The sequence below is a fragment of the Amblyomma americanum genome, chromosome 3, assembly GCF_052857255.1.
Source record: "Amblyomma americanum isolate KBUSLIRL-KWMA chromosome 3, ASM5285725v1, whole genome shotgun sequence".
NCBI classification, from domain to species: Eukaryota; Metazoa; Arthropoda; class Arachnida; order Ixodida; family Ixodidae; genus Amblyomma; species Amblyomma americanum.
The window spans coordinates 83,787,002-83,805,700 of NC_135499.1; the positions used below are offsets into that span (position 1 = coordinate 83,787,002).

Consider the following 18,699-nt stretch of genomic DNA (forward strand, 5'->3'; position numbering starts at 1 on the left):
TCCCACATGTTTTTGCGGTGCTTTGTCAGTTTGAATGACTTGTGAACTGAGTGCCATTGAAAAACCTTACCGAGCAGTGCAAGGCTGGCAGTTGAGTCGGATGACATTCGGTTTGATGGCATTTTAAACACGCTTGTGGAATGAGTACAGTATTGATATCAGGTCCAAGAAGAATTTTTTTTTTACTACCTGCCCTTTCTAACAGTGTGTTTCTTTCTTTCTTTTTTATTTCATTGCTGTGTTTCGTTCCTGTTCTCATCCTGCTACGGTGCCTTATTGTCAGGTTTTGTATACAGGATGCCTGTGCATGTGTGGTGCCAATTCTGAAAGCAGATGTACAGGTTCTCAAGTGCCCATCAATCATATTTTCTTTGTGTTTAATTGATCTTTCACACTAGCACAAGAAATAGAAATGATGCTCTGAGAGGATATGGAGACAAGGATACACACAGATGAATGTCAACTCTCATTCAAGGATGCCAGAACAGGGAGGGAAAGGGGGGAGGGGGGGGGGAAATCACCCTCAATCCAAGAAAAAAAATTTTTTTTCCAGGGGGGCAGTGCCTCCTCAGTCTCCAACTGTTCGTGCTCACATCAGATTTCTGGCAATCTCTTCAATTATAGGACAATATTAATGTAAAGCATAGTGTGGCTGAGCTCATCGCCATCTTCATCAGCCTGACTATGCCCACTGCAGGGCAAAGCCCTCTCCCATATCTCTCCACTTAACCCTGTCCTGTGCCAGCTATGGCTTCATATAGTCAGTCTTAAAGGTTTTGCTTCAGTAACCTAAACCAATCATATCCCAACAGAAGTAACTGACTGACTAATCCCTGCTCGTGAGCATGATTATCAGAATTGAAACAAACTTTCTTAATGCAGTCATCACTTCTAGCATACAGATAGGCATACTGTCCGTATCAATATAGCTTTTATATGCATTAAACAAATATACCTTTGAACAGTACAAAAAGAAAATATATATAGAAAATTGAATGAAAAAGATTACGTTGAATGAATAAAGATAAAATTGGTCGTCTTTCCTCCCCACTCAAAAAAAAGTTCCTGGGTCCCTGTTCTCATGGCGGTCCGCACTTGTCTGCGTGCCTCCCTATCTTAGTCCACTCCACTCTGGGCTTTGTGTCTGACTTCCTTTGTATTATGTGACGACCGCTCCAAGTGCTGCTTGACACGCTGAGTATATTTCATCCTGGCAGGTGCCTGCATTAATTTTTTGGTTGCATTTTTTAACTGATGGTCTTATGGTTTGTTGCTTTTATCTTGATCTTTTTGGCTGCATTTTTGTTTACCTTTGAGCTTCCTTTATAGCATTTGAGATTTGTTTCCAGGTTGGCTCCTTACATCTCTTGGCTTTCAGGAATTTTTTCTTTTTATGACTTGATGTGACCACACTTGGTAATCTGGCAACAGTGCAGTATCTTTTTGCGCTTCTCATTTCACTTCCTTTCTAGCTATACATCATTTGCATATCGAAGTAAAATTCAGTTAGTCGGCCTTCATTATTTGTTGCTTGTTTTGTTGTAATTTTTTTGTTGTTGGCTGTTGCCTTCATTGCCATGCACTAACTAGGTCTGCAGCTGATCTTCCAATGCCATTTGCATCAAGCTTTCGTCCCTCACTCTCGGTTCTCTCCCCCAGTGGTACCTGGAGAACCAGGACTTGCGACGCACGTCCAAGATGCTGTGGGACAAGATGGCCGCCTCTGGGGAAGATCTGGCCGGCTTGCCCCCACCCGACCTGCTCTCAGCGTCGTCGTCCATGTCCTCCGACCTGACGAGCAATGGCACTGCTGTGCACGATGGAGAAGCTGCACAGCTCAGGCAGATGGTCGCAGGTCAGTAAATGTGCAGTATTTGACTTCGCGGTCATGGCTGATGCTGTATTCGCAAATGGTGCCTTACCTTGCTGGGACCTCACTCGTGAAATACTGTCCTTGTTTCTCTGAAAACACAGTGTTCGCTGATCGATGCAATAACTTTTTAAAAGAAGGACACGCGGTGTTAACTCGTACAGTCGCCTACTGATTTTTTGGACACTGCAAGACCAAATAAATGTTCTGAATCATCGAACAGACCGACAAGTCTGTGAAATTAAAAAAAATAATCTTTCTGCAAAAAACCAGCTTTGGAAATCATGAACTTCGTTGCTCCCAACGCTTCGCTTGCAAGTGATAATGTTGGACTTTATCTGAGCCACAGTCATGCTCTTGTCATTCATGTCCGCACTACCTCGCGTCACAATATGCGATGTGGCCGCAGGTCATGCCGTGAACAAATGCTTTTGATGCGCATAGCAAGAGCGGTCAGTCTGATGCAAGTAGAAGTGAGCAGAACCCCGCACCGTGGCTTGCACCATCCAACGGTGCATCTCTGTGCCGCTTTCAGCGCAATCACGTGCGCTTTGTAGGCCATCTCGATCGCAACGAAGAAAGAGCCTGCCATTATCTCAAGTGGCAGCCATGAAGAACAATAGCCAGGCCTATTGAAGCCAGTCCATCAGATTGACTCTGAAGCCAGGTGGCTTTCACGGTGCCGGGGAACCGGTTAGGTGCAACAGCGATTAAGCTGAAAAAAAGAATTTTCAGTTGCAAAATTATCCCCCAAGTATTGCTGGCATCCATTTCAGTGTTCTAAATTTCGGTTGCGGAAATGTACACGCTCCTATGAGATGCGTGACGATTCCTCAGCAAGGTCTGAAATATCGTGCAAGTCTGAATTAATGGAGCTCAGTCGGCTACTGTACTTTCATTGCCGTGCATTGGATTTTGAAAGTTATTTTTTCAGGCAGAATGTGTTGCACTGTGAGCAGGCTTTGCAAGTAAGCTTCTTGACAGATCAAGATGCTGCCATGTCTATGTTTTGTGCTTCCAATATTTAGAGTTCTGCCCAGCAGTGGAAGACTGACCTGCAGGTGGCAAGACCATTTTTTCTTTAAAGAGGACAGACTGTAACTCACCTGTACGGAGGTGGAGACGGCGTAATTTCGCTCCAAGCATATAGCACAGATACCTGACAAAGAAGCGTTCCAAGGTGCAATGATTTGTTGACATGTTGCTTTCAGGTGTTGTTTATAGGAGTAAAGGCAGTAATAATAGGCACCTTTACTCACCTCAGGTAATGCGCACGATGCCGGAAACCTACGATTGAAGGTGCCCACTTTTGGTAGGACTGCGGACCTCCGCACTGGCAGTTTGAGAGCGTGAACAGGTATTCATGCCTAAAAGAGAGCAGCATGTTAACAGCGTAATGAGCAGGCGGAAAGCATTGTGGCAACACGAAGTGCAATGAAATGGCAGGATGCAACGTAATCACATAATCTAAGAAAGTAAAAATGCACTTATTTATCTCTTACAAACTAAGCAAAACATTAGTGTCTGGGGACTGGTGCACACTGTGATACTTGCATGATGCTTGCCGTGATACAGCGGTTTTGATTAATTTTAGCACTGCTGTTTCTGCATGCTGTATGGCTGCCAAAATAAAATAATTGATTATGCATTCGTAGAATATTTTGCCTGTTTCCAATGCAGATCTGCGGCTGGAGGTCTCCTGCCTCAAGAGTGAGCTGGAGAAGAGTGAGAGTGCTTGCCGCAACCAGGTCATCAAGAATGAGCGCCTCCTTGCTGCAGTGAGTGGCTCTGACTGGTCATTGGCTCTCGTGTGGCACCCCCCGTTATGGCTTGTCACAGCGATGCATTTTCATTCAGCTTTTATTGCCTATCGGGCTGACCACCCGGTGCACTGACAACGTGGTGGCGCTGCAGCTAAAAAACGGTTGTACTAGAATAGCGTTAAGTCCAAGATCACTGGAAAATGTAGAACTCGGGAAGTGCAGCTGTTTGAGCGCACTCATGGACGGAAAAATTTGCAGCCTTGTTAGGTTCAGATGAGCAGGTTCGGGGATGGGTGCCTCGAGTAGCTTTCGTCCTGTTCTAGTAACCAGAGGATATGAGCCCTCCAAATTGTGTCACGAAAATTGCACTTCAAGCATTGCCTTGACAAAGAACCACAAGTTCACCCATTGTGCTTGGGGTTCAGCGCAAAGCTGGTTGCATGCCAAGCAGCACAGCACCATCAGGCACTGGGAAGGCATGCTTTTTGTCTCATTAATGGCGGATTTATGAACACAAAGGGTTAAAAACCGAGAGAAAGTGTGACTTAGTGCAACCAGCATTTGCAAGACAGCCTCACTTGAAGCTGTTCCTTTCCTTCCCAGAGCATCCAGAGTCTGCCTAATGCGTGGCCCACTAGGCTGTGTCCACAAATGGCATTTCGTTTCAGTCGTACACTCGTCAGCTTGATGTTACAAGTACTGCACGCTCTTGGTTGACGGTGTTGGGTATGAGGTTGACTCTTTGGCGAGTCTTCAAGCCTGCCACATGAAACATCCCACTACACATCAGGCAACATTGGCGCTATTAAGTGGGAGGAGTAGCAGCAAGTGGTGCATGAGAAAGGTGGTCTTCGAATTAATGTTTCATAAGCGAAGAAAGTCGGGCAACTTGGTTCAGATTCATGGTGGACAACAGTGCAGTGGAGCACAGACAGAAGGTAAGAAACAAGATGGAACAAGTGCTGTTCTGTCTTGTTTCCTCCCTTCTGTCTGTGTTCCACTGCACTGTTGTCCCCCATGAATCAAGTGTGTCACCTTCACGAATTTCATGCTGCTAGACAATCATCATGGAGTTGTTTTTTTGCCATTTTTGGCATTATTTTTTGTTCATTTTGTTTTGTTCACTTTTCTTGACTGCTCAGCCAATTCCATTTCTTGTGAAGCTTACAGTTATCTCGAAGAAGGGCTTTGTTAATGGCACTCGATGCTAGATATCTGTCACCACTTCTCGCACATTTGCGTGCACTCCCAGACACCCTTAGAGCGTGTGGGGTAGAGATCTCGGTCACAAAGGAGATGCCCTCGACTCAGCGTGGCAAGCTCAGCCAGAGACCAGCTACCAAGTGACAAGGGGGTTGGTCGTTTGGTGCCCAGCTTTCGCCGGTCGCAAGCCAGAGAATGGGTTGGAGCCAAAGGTTCACAAAACAAAACAAAGTTTATACAGCAAAGGGACGATACAGAGGATTTCACAATCACTCGTACGAGCAGATATGAAGTGATATACAAATACAATGCAACTCGTGCAAAGTAACAACCGAGAGAGATTACAATACAACAAAATCTTTGCACCTAAAGTGCACTAACACATAGAGAGAGAAACAACCAAAACACGTTTTGTTCACCGGGCACTGCGACAGTCCGACGACCTGAGGAACACGATGGGCCGATACGCAGGTTGGCACACGGTGCCTCGCTGGTCCATGGCCGGTCGAGCAGGCGTGCTTCTCTGAAGCTTAAACGGCGGCTCGGGCTGAAAGACAGCGGCTAAAGCCCCTCATTTATAGGCATGGTCCGCGTCTGTTTGTTCTTTGCCCCAAGGTAGGCGCGCACATACACGCAGTATCAACTGCACAAGCTCCTTCTCCTTCTCGCACAAGGCCGCGCAACCCCATTGGTCAAGCTCGGAGACCGGGTTCTAGAAGCATCGAGGGCTCTCTCGTCTTGTGCCGTCGGCGACGTGAAGGGAGAAAGGGAGAGGGCATCACTTAGCATGGTCGAGGCTGCGCCCTCTCCGTCGAGAATGAGTAGAAACTACTCGGACCGTCTGGAACAATTGATGGCGCGCGCAACCATGTCTCCGTTGGCGCCGCGCCGGCGAGCAAAACGGAAAGGGCAGCAGCACACGCAAAGCTCGCGCTCTCCGTGGTTCCTTCCCCGTTGTTGTATTTTACCACATGCGGGCACGATTGCTTACGCACAGCGCTGTTATTTCGAATATACGCCGAATTTTGTGACAATATTTCAAACCTGAATATATCAATTTATTGTTTATATCGAATAGCCAGAACATCGCCTTGAGTATGTCATATAGAAGTATAGCACTATTGTGTGCTTTTATCAAACATTTGCTTAATGGGATATTCAGTGTATTTTTAGAGCTTCTTTGGTAAATTTCTTTTCTTGCCAAGAAAATTTGTGTTCCTTGTTTGAATCTTAGCTTTGTTGGAGCTTTTGTAATCACCTGCTAGAGCACCTCTCTTTCCTGAGAGCATCCATAGAAAGAAACAGGTGTAGTACTTGCCTGAAAACTTTCCATTTCGAATTGTGTCCATGCTAATCTCCCAGTGTCCAGTGAGAACAGACAGCTGAGTCGACATGCTGAGTGAGCACGAAGGCTCAGAAGGGGGAAGGGGACTTCCATTCACTGTATCTCTGTGTGTCTCCCCGCAGCTTGAGGCGGAGCGGGCCGAGCACAACCGCTGCCGGAGGCGGTTGGCCGAGATGGAAGATGGCATGGGCCGCCTCAACAGAGGTGAGCGGCAGTCATTACACGGGGCAAAGAACTTTGAGGAAGCCACTAGTCACTTCATGGAACTGAGAATGTTGTTAGGCTCGGGAAATATTTGCCTGCATGGCTTGCCTGTGTGAAGCCATGTTGTGTAGTTAAAAATGAAAATCATTAATGGAAAATGCGAGGCTAAAAATGGGAAATGAGAACCACTTGTCTGATTTTAATAAAATCTTCAGGGTTGATGCATATTAGCACTATATGCACTCTAGCAGTCTGTTGTAGGCTTATGTGCCTACCTGATAACTTCAAACATTAACGCCCACAGATTTGACATTCAATCTGATCCGAACATCTGGTGTTCAAAACTTCGAAGTATAATTCTTCATGAGTGAACAGCTTTTCAGGAACTTTGCCATTAGTCATTTCAAGGATTATATTGAGAACAATTTTATTTATTTATTTTATATTTGCCCACTGTCACTTATGTATTGCTAAGCAGCTGCAGATTGTTTTCCATGTAGTATTCAAGAGGCCCTGTTCGAATTTTTTATGTGATTTATGAAATATTGAACTGTATTTTTGTTCTACTGGCGCTGTGTACTTTCAAAAGAAAATAGTTTTAAAAATGCCTATTTATACCATTAATCTTTTTTTTTGTGCACTAAAAGTGTTTGAAGCAAATTGCTGTTGACTTTGGATTTAATTTGAACTAGAAATCAGTACTTGCACCATCCTAAAGTTTTGTTATTATTGTGGAGTTTTAAAGGGCAACTCTGGGGGCTTTTTTGAACGTTTTCAGTTGATCATCACATCACATTCTTTAGAGTCCCCTCTCTCCGATACAAAACACCAGTTTTCGATATGTCAAGAAGAAGTATTTTAATACTGCGGAAATCTGGAAATCAAAACTGAAACTAGGCTTTGGCTCAACTTTTGCGTCACGGCATGCCAACCTATGATGTCACAGATGCTGTCCCAAAACTTAATGTGGGCTCCTTGATTGGCCAACGCAACGTGGTGACCGTAAGCGACAGCTTGGGTCATTATGTGTCTGAAGTGAGCAAAAACAAGCACGAAAATTTAACCTTATATCAACGATTATCAATGAGCATGCCAACCTGTGACGTCACACACACAAGGCTGCCTGTGGAAATCGCCCCGATTGAGACCACGAAATGGAAAGTTTCAAAATTTATTTGGGCTGCAGTCAGACGTAACTCGACTGGGAAATTTAGCATAAATGACTGGAAAAGTTCGGAGAGTTTACTCTGGAAATCTCAGTAAAATTCGTGCAGGTACAAAAAATGCCAGAGTTGCCCTTTAAAGAAAATAAATACTGAAAATAGGAAGTGCATGTGTTCACTGAGAAATTTTCTGGGCATGGCAACTAAATTGAAAAATAGACCTCTTGAAGGGCATACTTTGTTTTTGTGGTTTGACTGTACTTTGAGAATATTCTCTTTTTAGTAGAAAATGGTCAAAACAGTATAATAAAAGCACCCAGCTGAATTCTTCATACATTTTTTTTGGCTCAAAAATGTTCACTGAAATAACAAGCTTCGTTTTCTGTGTGACAGTTTTCTGAATATAGTGGTTTTCCAGCTGAGTTGATAACGAAGACTCATCAGCAAAGAAAAAATGAGTGGGAGTTTCAAGAGATTTGAAATTTTATTTAAGGAACAAACATGTTCAAAGAAGCTTCAAATTTGGCTTTAGGAGTTTAAAAAATCTATAAGGTAAAAGTTTGCTTTTGCACTTGGTTCATTGCACCTTCTGCAGCACTGCTCATATGCACTGAAAAACTCTGAAAAACGATGCTTATAATGTGCACTGGGGGTCTCCACTTCACAACTGATTCCGGTTCGGTTTGAAAATTGGATTCATGGGTTGTTATTTGAGACTCTCTTGGCGTGTGCCACCAATGCTTTAATAAGGCCATATTTCTCATTTTCTACCGTACAGATTAGAATGAAACTTTGTGTGCATGTTCTTGTATTGTGTTAGAACACCAACAGTGTTGTAATTTATTTCAACAATATTCCAAAAAGGCATTTTTTGTTTCAATAATTGTGACTTTTGCCAAAAGTCTCCCTCAGGTTGGTTTTCTTCAGGTCTAATGTTCGACCGTAATGGTCAATCTTCTGCCGTGTCTTGCTCGTGTGGGTTACTGCAAGGAACTTTTTTTTTTTTTTTCGTGAACTCGGTACTTTATGAATCTATCAAAAGGGCACTTTAGGACTATTTTACGGAGTTTATCTTGTGAGCCAAATGTTGTACACCACTTGGTGTGTTCCTTTATCTCTGTATGTGGCCAAACCTTTGGATACTGCAAAGGCAGAAAGATGACTCAGCATTAGGTTGTCACCCATTGTTGCAGCGTATTTAGCAGCAAGTCGGAGGGTGTAGATGAGGAGCCAGATAAGCAGCCTTCAGAAGATAAGGCTCAGATAAAGGGCATGCATTAGATAAAAACCACCTTTGATGTTTCCAGCTGCAGCTCTCTCAGGTATTGGCAGATATTGCGGTATTCCACATATCTACTCATACACTCTGAGAGGCGTTGTGTAAATATACATGAAATAAACGTCTTTCGACCAAGTTTGAATTCTGGCTTACAATATTTATTTGCATGAAATATATGCACACATAGCAAGTGTGCTGATTCGAGTTAAAATGTGACGTTCTGTCCAAATTATTTGCGGGACTGGTTCTTTAGAGTTGTATGCAGTTCACCAAAAATAGGGAAATTAGGTTCCTGCAAAAATTATTCAATAAAACTTCTTTTTTGGGAGAGTTGGTCATATCGATCTAAAAATTTTTACTGCCGACACAGGCCACGAGAAAGACAACATGCACTCAAGTGTTATAGTACCTGTGTGCGTGTTGTCTTTCTCATGGTCTGGGACTGTTTGCGCTAACTCTTTACAAGGTCGCAAAAATTGTCATTTAAGATATGTACAGATGAGGAGCCATAGCTTTTGCGGATTTTACCTTGCTGACACAGCAGTTGCGTCTCAAAATACATTAATCCTCTATCTCTCCTATTTAGCTGCAATGTGCAGGGCGTAAGAGATCACATAACAGACTTTTCTGGATTAATTTAGGCAATCAGGGGCTCGTTTTTACAGCCAAAGCACGTGAGTTGCAGCTTGTACCGTCCGTTTCTCTGGCCTAAGTCCTGTCTCTAGTCGCAGTTGCCTTTCTTCTTCAACTGGCCCAAAGCTTTTCCCTGTGAGCTTACAGATTACATATCAGAGTGCCTGCCAGCAACCAGAAAATGAACTTGCTTGCCAGCAGGCTGCCACTGAGATATCATATGGTGGATCCCATGGGTCAGTTTCGAGTTGAGCGTTGAATCTGTGCCAGGGTGACCCAGTCCTGACCACTGCAGATTAACTAACGGAACACGAACATGCTCTGGCAATCAGCCCGGAGGAAGCTGCCATGCACAACCAGTTCTGGAAGTGTCGTCGGACTTTGGCCCACCACATTTTCATTTTCAGCAGCACTTCAAAATTATGCAGAGTGATTGTGACCTGCTGTTAACTTGTGAGATGTGACACATTTTGCCTGGCTTTACCGTTATTGACAACAAAGACTAATACCGGAGTGAATTGGCAACTGGGAATGAAATACCTTTGTTTGTATGTACAGTAGAACCCCGCTGTTACGTTCCTTACTGCTGCGTTTTCCCGGCTGCTACGTCGCTTTCATCCTGTCCCGGCATAGCTTTCATAGGATCCAATGTATAAGGAACCCCGTTGTTACGTAGTAGCTGTGAAAACGTTCCCGCATGATACGTCGCAACTTAGCACCCCGAACACGCCTGGGCTGAAGTAGGCAACGCGCTGCAACCGCCATTTTGACTTTTGGCGAGTTTTGGCCGGGCTTGGCTATGGAACTGGCTGCAAGAAGCCGCACGCCAGTTCGAGAGGCCGCCACTAGGTGGCCATTCGTGAAAAATGCTCTCACTTTTACGGTCGCCGCATGGTTGTTGAACGGGTCGACTCCTCTTCTATCATGCTATCGTCATTGTGCACTAAGCCTTGTGAACGTCGAACTTGTGCTTAGATGGCGTCGCGCGAGCGGAAGGCGCTTTCCCTTGAGGAAAAGCTGGACGCAGTAAATGCAGTCGACAGGCAGCCAGCGCGGAAGAGAGTCCACATTGCCAAGGACCTTGGTCTCCCACCCTCGATGCTTAACAGCATCATCTCGAAGCGTGCCGAGATAGAGGGGAATGCCACGCTCTTTGGCCTGAAAGCAAAGCAGGCTCGTGGCAAAAACGGCAAGCCACCATTCTGGACTTTTTTAAGTCTTAAGCGCACTCTGTGGAAATAAATTGTCCATAGTTGAAACTGCACATTTTCATTCATTTTCGGAGCTTTCCTCACTGTTGCGTTTTCCCGGCTGTTACGTTTTTTTTCCCCGGTCCGGTGAAAAACGTATGAACGGGGTTCCACTGTATATAGTATATGTCTTAGTCTGAATTGCTGCGTACTGCTGCTTTGAAATCCATTGGCACAGGCCTCACACCTTGAATTTAAAATTTTCCTGTTCATGCACAAATAATCTCTAATCACTGATAATGCTTCTAAGACTTTGAAATAAGTTTTTTTTTTTTTTTCGCACCGAAGTCCAGGCGCCTGGTGAAACATCTTAACATGGTCAGCTTAAAGATTAACTGAAGTCAGATCAGTGGGAGTCATTGTGTGTGCATAAGAAGGTGGCAGTCTGCAGTGAAAGAAATTAGTGTGTCTTCTCAGCTTCATTGTAAGGCTATTCATGAAACTTATCTCATTCATACGTTGAATGCAAAAGGCCATGAAGGAACAGAAGCAAGGTGTGCATATTACGGTTCTCAAAGGAGCCCTCAAAGCTTAGCGAAGTAGAGACACCAAATTTTAGTTGTATGTTCCGCCCATGTGCTGTGGAATGTCAATGCATGTTAGAGATCCCCAGGTGGTCTAAATTATTCTGGAGACCGCTTTCTTCTTTCACTCCATCCTTTATTCCTTCCCTTGCACAGGTTCCAGTGCCCACTGTGGTATGTGAGAAAGTTACTGCGTCATTTCCTTTCCTCAAAACAACAACCAATTCTTTCCTTGCAGTGATCACATTGCAGTTGTCACATTACTTTATCTTGAATTTTTTAAAGGGAAAGCTTTACTGGCACAAACTGCCACCCATATTTCTCTCTCTCCCTAGTCACTACTGCCCATGTGCCCCTAATAGCACTGAGCCACAGGTGTTCCACTGCAGTGTGCCTTTCCTCAAAATGCAACTTTCATATTCAGTTTTCTCTTTTTTCTTTCCTTCCCTTCTTTATCCCTTCCTTTACAGTGTGGTGTCCACCAAGATATGTGAGATGGTTACTGTGCCATTTCCTTTCCTCAAAAACCAAACAAAACAAGTGAGCCCACAGTGTTCATAGAGTTCATTGGTGTTGACACTTTGCAAAGGCCATTCATTTTCACAAAAGGAAAGGGGCACTAAGGGCTCCGTGGGTCAGTGGAAAAAAAATGAAAAAGGAAATTAGTTTTTGGGGATAGGAAATGCATTATCTGTCTCATACATGGTTGGACACCTCAACTGTTGGTGTAGTGGAAAAAAAATGAAAAAGGAAATTAGTTTTTGGGGATAGGAAATGCATTATCTGTCTCATACATGGTTGGACACCTCAACTGTTGGTGTAGTGGAAAAAAAATGAAAAAGGAAATTAGTTTTTGGGGATAGGAAATGTATTATCTGTCTCATACGTAGCTGGACACCTGAACTGTTGGCGTGTGCAGTAAGGGAAGGGATAAAGGAGGGAGTGAAAAAAGAAAGGAAGAAAGAGATGCCGTAGTGGAGGGCTCTCGAATAATTTCGACCACCTGGGGATCTTTAACCTGCACTGACATCGCACAGCACATGGGCAGGGGCATTAGCATTTCCCCTGGAACCCTTGGAACGCAGGAACTTTGGATCAGCATCAGTGGAGACCTCAATCTTGCTTGGTGTCCAACTGCAAAAGCCAGCTTTGATTGCGGTTCCGCACACTGGTTAGGCAGCGCGCCCTCCCTTCCACGCTGGGAGGTGGCATGCAGTTAATGGTTGATCGCGAGACATTGATCACGAAATTAACCCTGAGGCAATTAACGCTGAGGCGTAGTTATTGCTGCAGTGCGGCATGTCAGCCACAACACTGTCAGCGCTAATGCATTCAGACCACATCTCTCTCTCACCACCGCCACATGTATCAAAGCACAAATGAGGTGTCCACATAACCAGGGAGCCAGTTATGTGCCCTTCCTTTCCTCAAAGCCATCGCTGTCTAGAACATTGTCAATGCCAACGTTGTCAACGCCAGCACAGTGAACACCGACGTCTTTCGCTTTGTTTATCCTGGATTAGCTGAGCTAATCCACATGAATTTTTTTGTCTTTTTTCTCTCATGCTGTTTCAGTTTCGGTTTCAAGGGCGAACCGAACCTGGCTCTGAGGTAACAGATGATTTGAAGTCATGTGAAGCATACGAAAACTGCAGTATGGTTGCTGTTTTTTTTTTTTAAATTCATACCAACTCTTACGCAGGCCTACCCATGAGTCGGAATCACAAGATTTAACAAGCATCTATTATATCGTAGTCGCATGACTAACATGATCTGAAGTTGTCTGTTGCATCACAGTGGTTGTCTCGCTGCTGAAATTGAAACGGCATGAGAAAAAAAATTCAGTTGGTGCAGGTGAATTTGACATCGTGGCTTATGTGTACTATTGTCTTGTACACTATACCAAACAGAAAAAAACTTTCATCCTAAAATTTGATGTCTCTACTCTTTTAAAAGGATAGGTAATTTTGTTCTAGCAGGGCTCGGTAACGACGAAGTAACGACTTTTTAAAAGCTATTTGCAGAGCACTGCAAAAAGTTTTACTGTTTATTACCCAGTTAAGCTCCTCCTTGTTCGCTTCCCTTACGTGTGCCTGCTTGGGATGTTAGGAATGCGGTGAGCACAGTCGTCACCTGAAGCACTCTATTTTGGTTTCAGTGTCTGTTCTGGCCGCCCGGGAATTCTTTGAACTGCGCAAGAAGTTTGACGATGAGTCGGAACGGAACCGAGCCCGAGAGAGGGAGACCGCCAGGGTAGGTTCTGATTCACTTGTTTCTTCCCAGCTCAGACCCCGAGTGGTGCATGTTTCTGGCCTTTCTGAAAACAGTGGTGCCTGGTTGGGCCTTCCAGATCACTTGAAAGGAAGAAGGAAGCTGGTGTCCTTTGATGGTTGGTCAATTCGAGAGTGTTTTCCGGGTGAAAAGCTTAACAGGTAACTTACAGATAACTTATCAGGTTGTGTGTTTATGTGCCTGTTTTTTTTGTACAACTTGCAAAGTTGATCACTGATAACACAAACCGTGGCTTATAAAGGGTACCAACCACTGGGTAGGGTGCAGTGCAGAAAAAAAAAAAACTTTGTTGATGTAAGCTTTTGTGGCAGGAATACATGGGTGTGCATCAACAAGTGGATGACAAGGAATATTGATATCAGTGAATATTTAATGCATAACATTAAAATATATTGTTACATGGCAGTATTATTACCGTATTTCGGTCGTAGCTATCTGTGAAGGAACCTTCAGTGGTGCATCACAGCTGCCATGGAGGTTCAACTGATTGATAGATGGTGTCAGGTTAGAGTGCTTTTGAGGTTGTCTGCAGGTGGTAAACATTAGGACCTTAGCTCGTGTGTAGTTTAAGCTGGCGTTTATGACTTGCTACAAGCCATTTGTTCTCTTTGCTATAGCTCAAAGATGACGGAAGCCAACAGTCACTGAAACCAGGAAGCATAGGGGATGTTTTTTTTTTTTTTAGTTTGTTGTTTTCATTAATGGGAGGTCAATAAAAGCAGAAGAAAAACGACCACACGCCACCAGGGGAAACCGAACCCATCACCTCCGACTTTCTCATCCGGTGCTCTACCAACACCTAAAACTACAAATTAGTACTAATTAAAAAAAAAAAAACATCCCCTATGCTCCTTGGTTCGGTGACTGTAGGCTTCCGTCATGTATGCCATAATAAGCACATCTGTCCCTTCCCTTGTCTGCTGAATAACTATACCTCAATGAGCAATTCAGAATAGTAATGGGTGTGTTATGGAGATTTAAAACAAATGCAGCTGAATAAAGTACATTGGATTTATTCAAAAAATATGTACAAACACAAAACTGCTGCTTAATTTGCATGCAAGGCCTGGGAAAGTGTCATGCACAAGTGCATATATACCTTGGGCAGTTGGCATGCATAACAGAGTGCCGACGAATTGAGCCCCAGTTGAACATTGCCAACTAAGGTTAGCTGCTACCGTTTGAGATAATTATACTTGGGAATTTTGCTGCAGAAGTTATGGGAAATTACTTGATAGTGAAGGCAAATATTCATGCAGAAAAAAAAAGCTGCTTTTTTTCTTTGCAGTGCTTTTTTCTTTCTTCACTTTGAAGGTAGTGCAGATAGCCGAGGGCAGTTAAAACCAGGGAATGTTGCATAAATTTAGGGTAAGTTCAGGAATATACAGCAGGCTGACTGTGGACAGCGCTGAGCAGTGCCAGTGGTTGTACAGAAAAAAACTGAGAGGGGTGAGCAGCTCTCGATGTAGCTTCATACGCACAATTAAACGGAGTGGGGAGGGCTGTATCAGTACGCTTTTCATGTTGCTGTGGAGCCACTGTGAAAAAATGTGCCATACTAATGCACAGTTAAACAGTGGGGTTGACAAAGCCTGCTGTGCTTTCAATTTGGGCTAGATTTACTTGTGCAATAAGGTGTTTGTCCGGGCTAGTCGGTACATGTTACTGACTGAAGGCACAGCGCATGAAGGACGGGGCATAGAAAGAGACAAACACAGCGCTGACTTACGACTGAAAAGCTTTATTGCTCGCACGCAATTAATAGGCGAAAAGGAGCACAATCAACAGATAGAACAGCATCAGTGATGATCGTCAAAAAACACACACAACAACCAAAGCACACAATCGCAACCCACACAAGTGAACTTAACTGGTAAGATAGTCAATTTCTTTTTGCGTTAACGCGACGGAAGGTTTGCTGACGTAGTTGTCAAGTCACCGGTGAATTAAAAGAGCTTCCACGATTTCCCGCGTACGTTGGTCCTTATGTTTATACATAACTTACTTGAATCTTCAGTGGTACGTGTGTTCCGTTTCGTTGATGACTTTCTGGTGATTTTTAGATTAAGGAGTGGCCACAGTGTTGCAGATGAAGCCAGTGACATCCTCACATTGTTCAGGTCTAATCTAAAACAATTTCAACTAACGATGGGAGTTCCGGATCATGACGGCATTCGCTTTCTGGACCTACAGATAATGATGTGCGACGAAAGGGTATGCTGGCGCTACTCACCCCGAGCACAAAAAGGGCTTCTATCATACTCATCCTCCCATTCAAGAATAATAAAACGAGGCGTCGTGACAGCCGCCCTCAAAAATGCCATTTCCAGGTCATGTTCCCATCAAATGCAATCTAGCTTCAGAAGCCAGATCATGAGGCTGAAAAAGGCCGGCTTTCCAGACCACATCCTGCGTGCTGTAGCGGAGAAAATTCTTGTGGAATTCAGAACAAAAACAACGAGTTCGCTTGCAGCAGAAAACCAAAACTTTGCGGTGATACCTTATGTGCACAAGGTATCATATAACCTGAAAAGAATTGCAGGAAAAGCCGGTGTCAAAGTATTGTTTTTTGGCCGAAACAAACTGCAGCGCTTGTGTAAAACCGTAAACCGTGAAGGACCTCCACCTGCCGAATGCGGAAAAAATCGAATCACCCTATGTGCAGTGCTGTAAAAATGTTGCCTATAAGATAGAGCTATCCTGTGGGCGATTTTATATTGGGCAAACAGGGCGCTGCCTCAATGATCGCCTAAGTGAGCATAAATGCTCCCTAAAATCATCCCCCAAAAGCAATTTGGTTATACATTGGCTTTCCTGTAAATGCACTCCTTTTTTCGGCCGTACTAGAATACTGTATATAAACATAAGGACTAACACACGCGGGAAATCGTGGAAGCTCTTTTAATTCACCAGGGACTTGAAAACTGCGTCAGCAAACCTTCCGTCGCACTAACGCAAAAAGAAATTGGCTATCTTACCAGTTAAGTTCACTTGTGTGGGTTGCGATTGTGTGCTTGTGTTGTTGTGTGTGTTTTTTGGCAATCATCACTGATGCTGTTCTTCTGTTGATTGTGCTCTTTTTTGCCTATTAATTGCGTGCAAGCAATAAAGCCTTTCAGTCGTAAGTCAGCGCTGTGTTTGTCTCGTTCTTAGTCCTGTCCTTCGTGCGCTGTGCCTTTAGTTATGCACTTTGCAGGTATGAGGTGGCCACAGCTGGTGTAGGATGGGGTTAGTTTCAGATTAATGCTGGTCTTTTTTCCTACAGAGTCCATTACTGAAATGACAGCTTGGCCAGTTTGTGTCTGATATGTAGGCAGAAATGTAAAGACGAGCACTTCGCATTTTTTTTCATTCCTCCAAAGTGAATACGTTCCCTTCCCTGGAACTCTCTGTCATTGGCCACACGGGTATTATATTGAATGTGCTGATGGACTGCATCTAATCATGAGTGCCCAAGCGATTCGGCTGCAGTGAGACTACGTGTAGTGTCTGTAGCTGGTCATTTCAGGCAGTGTGGAACCAATTAATATTTATTCACTACAGAGGCCCCGCATACTTCCAATGTTCTTTCTGGGCCTCTTTTCTCGGGCCTTCTCACAAAGTCCAGTATTACGCGTAGGTGGCACCAGGTTTTATTTAAAGACATTACCCTAATGATGACAGTAGTGTCGGAGGCCACTATCTCCTGTGAAGTATTTCAATTCGATAGCAGTAGAGTTCACGCCAGGAACGAAATCTGCCGTCCAATGCCACAAAATTCACTTGATTGGTTGATAGAAATCACGTGACCTTATGATGTCATCACAATCTGCCCACTGGTTTGTGGACAACCTAGTTTCTAGATAGCAACGTAGGTAGCATTAGAGTTCACATCAGGAACTACCTGGGACTATCTGGTGTCACGAAATTCGCTGATTGGTCAAGAGTGGCAAGATCAGAACCAAAAATCAGAAAAACAGGCTGATATAAGCAAATGTCTGCACCGCCACAGCGTGGCAGATTCCTGCTACTGCAGCTAGTAGTCTGAATATGGCAATTGATGGAAAAAACTTATGCACAGACAGGTTGCAACAGAAGCTGCGACATGTGTGGAATGAAAATATGCTACCGCATTCCACTCCCTAAGCATCCCCATAGTTTTTATTGACGAGCATACAGTGTTTTCTGTTCGTATGATGGCCTGTGTGCACAGAATCTGGGCAGTTTGGGTCCCACTTGGCACCTGTAACCCTTTCGAGGATCACTCTCAGCAGTGATGGGGCAGTGTTGCTTGGGTTTTGAGGGAGGGTGGGGTCTCTTCCAGAGTGCTGACAGTACGCCCTTCCTCCCTCCCTGCAGCTTAAAGGGGAGCGCAATGCGGCCGTCCGCCAGAGTGCCTTCCTCATGGGCCAGATGGTGCCCGAAGCACGGCTGCTGGCTGCCCTCGACCAGATCCAGGCGCTCGAGATGCAGGCTGCCACCACCAAGGCAGAGCACGAGGCTGAGGTGGGCGACACCAGGCATCTTGCTGTTGGCTGAAGGCCGTCAAAGGCTCTAAAGAGAGACTGCTGCTACTAGAGTTGTAATGTAGCTGAACGTACTGAATGGCAAAAGAAACAAATCAGGCACATTCCTATTACTTGCTTACAAGCATACATGTCACCTGTGCACCCATTTAGCAGTAAGTACTTGCATGTTGAACAGTGTAGGGTGGTGTCTGAAGTGTCATTTCAAGACCAGAGAGAAGAAATATCAAAATTTTTTTGGCTCACAGTGTTTCCTCATTGCAGCGATGAAACCTGCTCAGTGAGGGAAATGAAAAGCAATGGTCTCCATTGCATGCCATGGCCTCACACCATTGTGCATCACATGGAACGCTGTTAAGGACACCCCAGGACAGTTCAGCAGTGCATTCTGTTTCTTTGTTTGTGTCCTCTCCCCCCCTTTGTGCTGTTTGTGAGACACTTCATCAGTCCTTAAATGTCTAATTGCATCCTGATTATGCATGTTAGTCGAATGAGTCACAAGACTCCTGATCTTGATATAATGTGTAGTAGATGGTCAGATGACACAAAGTTGCCTGCTACAAAGCATGTGATGTTTATGCCATTTCTCATTGATGAGGTAGATGACCTCACTGCACATGTCTGTTCTTTTGTGGAAGTTGTGAGAGTTGTGAGGCCCTAACAGTGCT

At 44.3% G+C, this 18,699-nt stretch overlaps 1 protein-coding gene across 1 annotated transcript in view; it reads left to right on the plus strand.

Annotated features, from left to right (window-relative positions):
- The window catches only part of LOC144124710 (shootin-1-like), a 61,337-nt gene that overhangs the window by 17,968 nt on the left and 24,670 nt on the right, over nt 1-18,699 (plus strand). The window contains exons 5-9 of the mRNA XM_077657556.1: nt 1,660-1,855; nt 3,551-3,648; nt 6,304-6,385; nt 13,393-13,487; nt 17,865-18,011. Coding sequence (XP_077513682.1) covers nt 1,660-1,855; nt 3,551-3,648; nt 6,304-6,385; nt 13,393-13,487; nt 17,865-18,011 — 618 coding nt within the window. The remainder of the gene's footprint in view (nt 1-1,659; nt 1,856-3,550; nt 3,649-6,303; nt 6,386-13,392; nt 13,488-17,864; nt 18,012-18,699) is intronic.